Genomic DNA, 11,277 nt, shown 5'->3' on the forward strand with positions numbered 1-11,277 from the left:
AATAATGACAGTAGAGTTGAACAGAAATCAGACTTGTGCCTATCCAACCAAGGGAACAACAACAACAACAAAAAGATCTTTTCTCTTAATTGTTCTATTTCCACAGAGGCTTTCTTCCTATAACTGAAAAAGGAGTTTGGAAGGGAAGGTTGTAGCTTTTCACCTTCATGGGTCATGGATGAAAACAATCCTAGAACTTGTCTGACTGGCTCTAGTGAGAAACGTAAGTAAACAAGCCCTGAAAAAAACAAACGAGAAACCTGTGCGTCACTCACGTGGTAGAACAGTGGAGGTTGTCTTTCTGGACACTTAATAAATCAGTTCCGGTGTCACAGATAAAATGCAGAAGGCACTTTCAGAGAAATGTCATTTAGTCCCTTGCTGGTCGCAGTGGCTTAGGGAAGGGGTAGGAAACTGCTCTAACTAGCCAGTGGTGACCTGCTGGAATAGTAAGAACAGAGTACCTTACAAGATACAGGGAGTTCTGAAGCTTTATGGCAAGAATGTGTATCGGCCCTTCTTTCACGAATGTGGGTCTTTTTTATCACCTGGGAATGCTAGACTCTAACAGGTCTGGTGATGTAGCAAGGCTGCACGTGCTCGTGAGAAGAAATGACCTTGCCGTCCTGAATCTCCTTGGTGATGGTACAGATTTTAACCAGTATCCGTGGCAGAGGTTTGCAGGCGTTGCAAATCACATGGACCCCACAGGGAGCAGAGGACATACAAAGGCTGCGTGATGCGAAACACAGTCGTTCCATGACTCTGGCCTTACAGGATGTGCAAGTGGAAAGGTCACATTTGTTGGCACAAGGGTTACAGGGAAACCTAAATGGGGGAAAAACAAACAGAAATGGAACCATCACTTGGTTAGGGGAGCGTGCTGGGCAGCAGTGCTGCTGTTGTTGTTAAGTCCTGTCAAGTTGAGTTGAGTATGACCCATAGCGAACTTAGGAACAACGGATCTGCAGTCTGTCCTATTCTGTCACCTCACACTTTCTGACACACAGGAGCCCATCAAAGCAGTCACTGTGCCTGTTAATCCACCTGGTTGAGGGTCTTCCTCTCCTTCACCGACCATCTTTCTGAGCACCATGTCCCTCTGTGAGGCATAGTCCCTCCTAACAACATGCCTGAAGCATGCGGGGCAAAGCTTTATCATCTTTGCCTCCAAAGAGCAGTCTGGCTGCACTTTCTGTAAGATGTATTTGTTTGTCTTTTGGGCTGTCCATGGGATATTCAGTAGTCTTCTCTAACACTGTAACACAAAGGCACCAATTCTTCTGTCATCCTTACTCATTATCCAGCTCTCAGATGCATAGCAAGTGGTCAACAAATATGGATAAAAATGGTGGTATTAGTTTTTCAGTATGTGCCACTCAAAACAACAACCTCCAGGTGCTTACACATTTTTTATGAGTAGTTTTTGTTGTTGGCTGCCAATGAATCAATCCCAGTTCATGGTGACCCCAGGTGTACAGAGTAGACTTGCTTCATAGGGTTGTACAAAGCTGTGACCTAGAAGCAAATCTCCAGACTTGTCTTCTGAGGCACTTGTGGGTGAGTTTGAGTGGTCAACATTTTGGCCAGTGCCCACTACCACTGCCACCGCCTTTGTCCTGACTCAGAGTGACACACAACAAAGAGCCGACTTACTGCTTAGAGTGCCTGAGGCTGTAAATCTTTCTTCTGTGGAGCAGCTCTTGGGTTCAAACTGCCAACCTTCTGGTTCATGTTGCTGTCGCTGTTAAGTGCCTTTGAGTCAATTAAGACTCACAGTGACCCTGTGAACAACAGACCTGAACCTAGCCAGTCCTGTGCATTTCCACTGTGTCATCAGTGTTTCTTTTGGTTTAATAACAAATGGCAACAACTCATTGGTGTCACGTTGGAATGACTCACATAAGCTTATCCTCCAGAGGATTTTCAGAGGCTGTAAATAACCCAGGAAGAGATTGCTCATCTTTCTCCCTTGGAGCAATTGGTGGATTCGAACCAGGTGCCTTTGGATTGGTTGTGCAACTCCTTACCTACAAGGCCACCAGAGCTTCTTTTGGACTTATAAGTGGAGAGAAACGTGTCAAATCTTTTGGAATGTGGCATCGTAGGTCTAGAACTGTTAGAGTATGAAAGCTTTCAGGAGCCAGTTCTTGACCTTAGGTAAGTAATTTTGACCTCCTGAACTTTAAATTTCTTATCTGCAGGATGAGCATTAATAGTAACTAACCTTATAGATGTATTCAATCACATGAGGGTCTATAGTGATAAGAAAGAGATTAATAGGATTGTTTTCTGAGGAATGGAAGTTAATAAAATCTTTTCCCTTTCCTCCTCCTAAATTTTACTTGTTTTGTTGTTATCATTTAAATATTTTTTTTCTTCTGTGTACTATTGAGTTAGGTCTGACTGGCACAAGAGGAGATTGCTTCTCCTTCTCCACCTTCAGGATTGCTGTGCAGCTTTTAGCCACTAGGCCACCAGAGTTCCCTTATTAAATAGAGTTAGTCACAGATTATTGAGAAGTCCTCCTCACTTTATCAGGAAACTATAAAGTGACTTCTAAACTCTTGCTGTCTAGTAGGTTCTGACTCATACATCCCTGTAGAGTAGGACTTCCCTAAGGCTTTTGAGGCTGTAAATCTTGTCAGGAGCGGACTGCCTCACCATCTTCCCATAGGATGGCTGGTAGATTTGAACTGTCGACCTTCCATTTAGCAGCCCAGTGATTAACCCACATCAGCACAGGGCCTAAGTGTCAACAAATGAAGAATTTTTAAAGAACTGGAGTAAGAAGCAATAAAAACCCGAAACTCCTCAAAAACATGTCTTTCTTTGATGGATAAAGGCTTGCTGGTATACTGCAGTTCTTCAAGCTTATAACATTGGTTGGCATGGTGTTAGTGGCTGTCTTAGTTAAGAGATTGCTGGGAACAGAGTTTACAGATACCATCAGGGAGGAAGGTCTCTCTAGTAATTATAAATAATTCTATCTTTGGGATACTAGATTTGAATGGAATTTCTTCTAATAGCTTGTGTTCCAGGATATTTCCTGGTGGCTTAGTTTTCTTATCCCTTAAAAAAAAGACAGCTAATATTTTTAAAAAAGGATGCTGAAATACACACGTTTACATGCTGTTGCTGGCATGAGGGAAGAGTGATTAGCCCGGGCTAGGGGTTTCAGTTTGGGCAGAAGCAGGGCTGTTCTATTAGATCTCACAGAAGTAAGATCTTTCATGACGTTTGTTTCAATGAGGGGAAATCAGTAACAGTCATCAGCAGTGCTCTTCTTTTCTCCTAGTAATTTTTCAAATTCTAAGGCACTAACCCAATCTATAAGGAATTAACCTGGTAACACTACCTTTTGGTACGCTGCCTTTTCAAAATCATCAGCTCTCATAATACCTTAAATAGGGACTGAATTATAACTACAAGTCTCCTCACTTGCCAGTCCTCAGCTCTTGTCTCCCTGGGGCCACTGGCTCCACTTACATGGGTGTACGCCAATATCTTTCTTGCAAAAGCAGCTTTTGTTTCACTTACTTGCCATCCAGGCTCTCCAGGAGGCTGCGGTATGTGGCAATCTCGCACTCTAGTCGGGATTTGACGTCCAGAAGGATCTCGTATTCCTGGTTCTGTCTTTCCAGCGCGCCCCGGATCTCTGCCAGCTGAGCCTCCAGGTTATCGATCAGACACTGGATCTGGGTCAGCAGGGCTGTGTAGCGGGCCTCGGTCTCTGCCAGCATGCATTCCTGGGAATCTCTCTAATAGAGAGGAGGAAAGATAGGATTTATAATGGTGACTCCTTATGCTCAGGCCAGGGTTTGGCACCTGGGATCTATATAGTTTTTAACAATGCTTTCTTAGAGACAGGGGCCATGGATTTCTAAAGCCATTTGTTACTACCTAAGAAATCCAATCCACAGACAAAAGGATCAGCTCAGCTAAAGCTTACTTTCCTTTATCTCCTTTTTTTGCCCTCTGTTGAATGTTTCCTTTTTCTTCTTGTTTCTCAACCACATGATAATCTCCTACCATACTTTCTCTTACCTGTGAGGGTAAACATATTTAAGCTCATTTCACATCTAGTATTTCAAATGTGTTTGTGCTATCCTATTTTATGAGTATACCTTTAAAAGGAAAGAAACAGCATTTAATCATAAAACATTTTTTTTCCTTCTGGATTAAAACTCTACATGCAAACTTGAAAGCTGAAACTTTGATGTTGAAAGTTATTTTCCACTCTATCTGGAAGTCCTAGTGGGAGTTTAGGTTTTTGAATGATTATTCAAATTTTTGTGGATTAAAAAGTGAGGTTCAAGAGGTAAAAGAGTTGCCTCGGGTCAGATGACTAGCTAGTGTAGGGACAAAAGCAGCTTTGGAGTCCAAGGTTTTCCTGTCATTAAGCAGTGTCCTACATCAGAGAAGATCGTATAATAAGGCAGAAGCAGCGCCATCTGTGGAACTGGAATTCTGACTCAAAATCTTATTCGTCTTATGACTTTGAACAACTTTTTTAATGTCTCAGGTTCTGAGTACCTCTAGTTATAAAACAGAAGAACAGAAACTTGTGTTGGGTTTGGCTAGGGAAAATCACATTTGCTCTCTCTGAGCCTTGTCTGTAAAAATGATTGAGTGATTACACCACCTAATTTGTCAGATTGTTTTGTAAATCTAATGTGAAAGTTTTGGCAATTCTTCCCACATTAATGGCTCCCGAAGTATACTTCATGGATCATTATTACCATGAAATGCTCCTAAGAAAAAGAGAGTTTGAAGTCAAATAAGTTTTGGAATGCTAAATACCAAATGTTTTCTTGGAAATTAATGGTGTATAACAATTTATCAAAGGATGTCACATGCTTAATCTTAGTTTAACCCAGCATTCTGTAGACTTAGTTGACCTCAAAGTCCTTATTTTGATAGCAGGTCTTTTAGTATCAGAGGAACTGTGGTCCTGAGGATCAAAATTTGGGGAACATTACAGTACACCAATGTCAGGAGCGTCCCCATCATGGCTAGAATTGTGGTACCATTCGATGCTGGGCCCGCAGCTCAATCTCCAGGGTGTTCACAGAGCGTCTCAGTTCAATGATCTCCTTCTGGCAGCTCTGCTGCTGTTGAGAGCTTGTCATCACCTGCTGATTGAGTTCTTCCATCTGAAACACAGTCAAAGATGATTGACATCATGGCAGGAAAACATGATTTTGACAAATAAGGCTCCTAGAAATACACGGCCAGCTGATTGCTTTCAACATTTCCCACCTGCATGTTGAACCATTGCTCCACATCTCGGTGGTTTGTCTCTACAATGGACTCATATTGACATCTCATTTCTTGTAGGACCTGGTTTAGGTCAACAGAAGGAGCAGCAGTCACTTCAATGTTGAGTCTGTCCCCAAGCTGACTCTGTAAGGAATTGATTTCCTGTGGGAGGGAAAATATGTCATATCACTGAATGAATAGATGACAACCCCCCCTCGTGTTCTTGTGTCCATCTAACAGCAGTAATTTAGCTTAATTGTGCTTGAAATATTTCCCACAAGAAAGGAATCCATATATAATTTATAGATCCTTTTGAAGTTCTATAAAATGACTTCAGGCTATTTCAGAGATGACTGTGTGCTAAAATATGTACAAAACTAAAAGGAATTGGACAGCAAGATCAAAGTTGTAAAGAATTTAGGTCATTTTTAGGGATGAATAATGGGTCAAGTAGCAAAGTGATAGCATTAATAATGAGATGCTATAATCTCTATGACATGAATGTCGGCTGATACTGACTTGTATCAATACACGGGGGAAGGAGTTAGAACATGAATGTCTACAAAACAGGTGAGACACCTGTGAAGACAAGAAAATTTGGATACTTCTGCCACTTCTTGGAAGTTGGGGAAGCCCATGGAGACTTTCCATGACCATGTGGCCTTAGAGATTTTGTTATACTCAAAGAAATTGGATACATTTTGAAGAAGTGAAAGTGGCAGTAGAGATTATCAATACTAAACACCAGAAGTGTATGTAGTGAGAACATCCTTTGTTAAGTTCAACCCATAGGAATTATACTATTACTAGAGGCTTGGCTAGAGATGATTCCCCTCAGCCTTTGACTCACCTCTTTATGGTTGTCTTTGAGGCAGAGGAGTTCCTCCTTCAGAGACTCTACTCTGGCCTCCAGGTCGGCCTGGCCCAGGGTCAGGACATTCAAGATTTGCTGTAGGCCTTTGGCATCTGCCTCTACCATCTGGCGTAAGGACACCTCTGCTTCATACCTTTAAAAGACCAACACATGAAAATCTATGGTTAAAAAGTAGATTGTCTAAAACAAGTCAGAACTCACTTCTGATTTTTCTCTCGAGGTCTCTTTTGTACTATTTTTATTGTAGACTTTATTCCCTTCATAAATGAAACCATTGGATAAATATGACCATTTAATTTCTGTCCTTAAACTATTTTCCAGAGAGCTGTGATATTGCTAATTCTTTGAGATGAGGCAATTTCTTCTCCCACCCCTGCAGAGGGCTCTGGTGGCCTAGAAGTGGTAAGGAATTGCGCTGCCAAGCCAAAGGCACATGGTTCAAGTCTACCATTTGCTCCACAAGAGAAAGAGAGGTAGTCACTTCCTATGATATTTACAGCCTCTGAAAGCCCACTGGAAGGAAGGTCAGTTAGGAGTTGATTCTGACTCAGAGGCACAAAACAACAACAAACCACCCTTTTAGTCAGTGTAGTATAAATGAAAAGCACTTGATGGCTTAGAAATCTAGGTCCAAGTTTTGATTGTCTTATACTAGTTGTACACCTTTGATTAGTAACTTAACCTCAAAAAAATAAAAGTTTTCTCACCTGAAGTGGATATCAATGTTATTCTTATTGCGTGTTGAGTTGATTTTGACTCACAGAGATCCCATATGGCAGGGTAGACTTGCCCCATAGGTTTTCTTGGGCTGTAATATTTCATAAGGACATATACCTAGATCTTTTCTCCTATGAAGAAACTGATGGGTTTGAACCACTGGCTTTTTGGTTTCCAGTTGAATGCTTAGCTATTGCATGACCAGAGCTCCTCTTAATAACACATTAACCTGACCTATTTTACTCAGTCATTGTGCAGATAATGAGAGGGCTTCATGTATTAAAAGCTACCGGTATTAGATGCATGCAAGCTGTTATTAATCCTAATAATTTCATAAACGTGGTGATCTTTCCTGGGCTAGTGCTAACATGACATGGGCTAGACTTGGGGATCATCTTCTCTGGAGTGTTAGAGGGGGACTTGGGATGAATTCTGTCATGCATAGTGGTGGTAGGTGGGCTTACTTGGCTCTTAAGTCATCAGCAGCCAGTTTGGTGTTGTCAATTTGTGAGACCAGCCTGGAATTCTCAGCCTTGGTACACAAGATCTAGAATTAAGAAATTGTACACACAAATGAGACAAACACCAGAATCTCCTTTTAAGAACCAAGGGACTTGTGTGTTTCCATTGACAGATGAAGGCTGGTAGGACTTTTCATGAATCTTTATAAATATGCTTACTATGTTTGGGATACTCTGGAAAGCTAGAGTTTTTCTATTTTCCCTAAAAGATTGACATAAAATGGACTTTAAACTCTCTTGTATATCTCTTTCTGTTAAAACACAAAATCCAGCCTAAACTTTCATAGTGTACCATAATCCACAATCCACTAGAAAATCTAGGAATTCAGGGACTTTTTTTTTTTTTAGTTCACTAATATTTTCTCAGAGTCTAACGTAATTCTGTGACATCATTGCTAGTATTTGGACAAATACACCAAATAAATTCAGTATATTTGGCAGCAATATATAACTGCAAACAGAAAACTTAGCTTTGTGGTGGGAAGAAACAATTTGGAGATGATGGAATAAGCATAAAAGGATGATGATGGCTGTATAATGAATAAAAAGTTATTTATTAAAATAATTTTTAAATTATTTTAAATTTTTTATTAAATAAAAAGTTATAAAATGCATTTTCTTAGATCTCCAATTTTAAAATTTTTGTTAAAGAAAAGGCAGTAGCAAAGTTGCTAACACTACTTGATCCTGAGTTTTATATTTATAATGAGAGAATGCATTTGGAAAAATGAAAAGCTGTATAACTCTAAGTATTACCTTAAGATAACACTGCCTTTACAGACATTTTTCTCCTATACTATAAAATAATTTTTACTTTATAAGTTTTTAAAAGATTAAAAGTTGAGTGAGTGACTGTTTTTGGAGATCGTTCATTCCCAGTTTAATTAGGCTAGTGCCGGAGGACCTTACCTTCTGCTGCAGCTCTTCTATGGTGCTGTAGTAAGACAGGTAATCAGGACACACCACAAGGACTTCTTTGTTACACTCTTCTTGAATTTTACATTCCAGATCTGCATTCTCTTGTTCCAGCAGATGTACCTTTTCCAGGTAGTTGGCAAGGCGAGTGTTCAAGACCTGCATGGTTTCTTTCTCATTACTGTTGATACCTTTTCCACACCAGTCACAATCATCCAGATAAAGGCAGGCATTGGAGTCGCCCCTTCGGCAGATGGGTATGCTACTAAAGCAAGGAATGGCCCAGCAGCCCCAGGCTTGGGGCTTTTTCGGAACACGGCCAGGTGGTTGACTGCTGTTGGCTTCATGACCACCACTCTGGCAGCTTTTGCTTGATGAGCTGACTCTAAGATTTGTAGTTTTAGGATGATTTTGGAGTGGTCTTGAAGAAGTAACAGTTGTACAGTCCTTTGTATCCATAGTGTGTGTCCAGCTTTGGTTTTGTTTCAGAATTTGTGGTCCCCTGGATGGAACGCTCAAGTGCCCTTGACTTGAGTTGGACTACCAAGCCTCTTGGCTTCCCTTTGAAGTGCTTATATAGCCTCTCCCTTACATGGTGTCATGGTTTATATTTATTATACCTTTCTAATGTTTATATCAAACCTCATAGGAACATCTCATTAGCCTGCTTTTTACTTGCCTGAGATAAATTACTTGTCTCATAAAATGTCCATTTAGGTTCTTACTAAGTTATTACCCATCATAACCACTACTTGTCGTTGGGTGAGAGCTTCGCATTATACCTTCAAAAGGAACTGTCGTCACTATCTCAACAGCATCCATTATTAAACAGGTGTGAGTGTATTAAGTTCATTAAGTGCTTACTGACCTCACCACCTGGGACTGTGTGAACCAGGAGTGAGTCCATCTTTCTTTTTCTTTCTTCTTTAGAAAAGGGAAATGATTAATATGCAATAATTATTGGTAACCCCCCCCTTATCTAAAAAGTATTAAAAAGAACAAAAAAAAAAAAAAGAAATCAGTATTTTATGTTGTTGTATCCAACTGATTTTCCCATTTTTATTTTTAGGACATTGTAGTTATGAATTAAAATTTTCATCCTAAGTAGGAGTCTTTTGAGATGGTAAGTCACTGTGTCGAGGGTGTATATTATTAACCTGGCTGAAGAAAAAGGCAATATGCAATAAGGAGGGAGGTCAGCATAAAATGAGCAAGACAAAAGAAGATACTGAGAGAAGAACAAGAGTTAAAGGCAATGGAGGAAAATACTAGTACATACACAATCCTGCATTTACATTAATAGCAATAACCCACAAGTAGACATGTAAACATACAAGGTGCACAGGAATGGGAAGGCAAAGGGGACTATATCCACAAATATAGAAAGGCTTGATAGATGATCGTTCTTTATATGTGTGTACATTTCTACATATGCTGCAAAAATATCCAGGGATATTGTACAGCTTACAGGCAATAACATAATAAAAACTTCTTAATCATAACCAAATATCTCAAAGGAATAAAGTTGTGGATCTATGGGTTCAAGATCATAGTCTCAGGGGCCATCAAAGTCAAATGACACAACAGAGTCTGTAGAGAAAATATTAGACATCCTACATAGGTGAGTAGGACTAAGATCTCAGAAGCTTGTGAATAACCATCTGAGGAGAAACTGTTTGTGTCTCCTGTCCAGAGCGAAGCAGAGTGACAAGAAACCAAGCTGCATGGAAATTATTAGTTTGAGGACCAGTATACCACATGAATTTCAGGCTCCAAGACCCTGAGAGTAGTAGAGCCAGCGATAAGGTGCCCAGTTAAACTATCAAACATTCTGTAGAAGGCTTTGGATAGAGTGGGAGAAAAAAATGTTGAACAAAACCTCAAAATCACAAAGAAGACCAGGCTCAATGGCCAGAAAGAGACGGATGGAATGCCCTAAGATCACCGTCTTTAGCCATTGATCAAGACTGAACTCATCCCTATGACTTAACTTCAGTTAAACAACAGATAGGCCTATAAAAATGAACAGTGGCAAGAAGATGCACTGCAATCCCAGAGGTGAGCCATTCGAATCTACTAGATGCTCTGCTGGAGAAGGAGGGACAATCTCCTTCTGTACCAGTCAGATTCGATTTGATGGTACACACAGACACAAAACAAAAAATAGTTAAAAAAAAAAAGAACATTAACACCAAGGAGCTTTGACCCACTTTGAACAGTTAAACATTTGAAATTAAAAGGGCAGCATTTGCCAGAAGACAACATGCAGAAGGCAGGAAGGGATAGGAAAAAGGATAAAATCCTGAAAATACAGGGAAATATGTGAGATGAGTGATGTTATACCTTTAGGATTATAATCAATCACATAATCAATCAATGTAGGTATGGATTGTTGAATGAGAAACTGATTTGCTTTATAAACATTCGTCCATAAAGCAATCAGAAATTAGAAAAAGAAAAGTTGGTTACCTTTAATTGCCCACATTTACAATTTTTCTCTTTTTGTATTTGTTAGTTTAAAATTTGTTATGGTAATGGTTTATATTTATTTTCAGATGCTCTCCTGAAAGGAATCTGTATTCCCTCTGAGGAATAATGAAAATTTTCCTCTTTCTGATTAGAGGAAAAATCCAGCCATATGTATATTCGTCCCAGTAACCACTGTATGTGGTGGAAACTGATTTTGTTTTCATTTCTTATTTGTGGAATAGGCCTAAGTAACTGCTGTAGGTTCTTTTAAGAATCTGTTCCTCACCTCATCCAGCACCCAGGGCTTCAGATTCTGTTTCTGGAGATTTGAATCATGAGCCATTTGTCTTATTCACATCAAACATCATATGATTCTTTTAGCTTCCACCCCTCCTTTTATAGCTTTTTAGTTAGCTACTTCACTATCTTCTGACATCCATTTTGGTCTTTTCTTCCTCTTCTGTCTTTGTAATGACCGTTTACACTCTTCCTGAATGATATCTTTGACATCCTCCCACA

At 39.9% G+C, this 11,277-nt stretch overlaps 1 protein-coding gene across 1 annotated transcript; it reads right to left on the minus strand.

Annotated features, from left to right (window-relative positions):
- Window positions 1-557: 557 nt before the first annotated feature.
- Window positions 558-8,748, minus strand: KRT39 (keratin 39). The gene is made up of 7 exons (XM_006889484.1): window positions 8,284-8,748; window positions 7,318-7,400; window positions 6,113-6,269; window positions 5,263-5,424; window positions 5,031-5,156; window positions 3,541-3,761; window positions 558-828 (listed from the first exon to the last, which is right to left on the minus strand). Exons 1-7 carry the CDS (start codon window positions 8,746-8,748, stop codon window positions 558-560), a joined length of 1,485 nt encoding a protein of 494 aa, XP_006889546.1.
- Between the last annotated feature and the right edge of the window lie 2,529 nt (window positions 8,749-11,277).

This window comes from Elephantulus edwardii, unplaced genomic scaffold (genome assembly GCF_000299155.1).
Source record: "Elephantulus edwardii isolate Elephantulus edwardi_28Jun2011 unplaced genomic scaffold, EleEdw1.0 scaffold00077, whole genome shotgun sequence".
Lineage (NCBI taxonomy): Eukaryota > Metazoa > Chordata > Mammalia > Macroscelidea > Macroscelididae > Elephantulus > Elephantulus edwardii.

What these genes read in the sequence shown, in the direction of transcription:
- KRT39 (XM_006889484.1), bottom strand. Translation starts at nt 8,748, where the DNA reads ATGGATACAAAGGACTGTACAACTGTTACTTCTTCAAGACCACTCCAA. An exon ending in TAGAAGAGCTGCAGCAGAAG is followed by an intron (nt 7,401 to 8,283) that starts GTAAGGTCCTCC and finishes TCTTAATTCTAG; the next exon opens with ATCTTGTGTACCAAGGCTGA. An exon ending in TCAAAGACAACCATAAAGAG is followed by an intron (nt 5,425 to 6,112) that starts GTGAGTCAAAGG and finishes TCCCTCCCACAG; the next exon opens with GAAATCAATTCCTTACAGAG.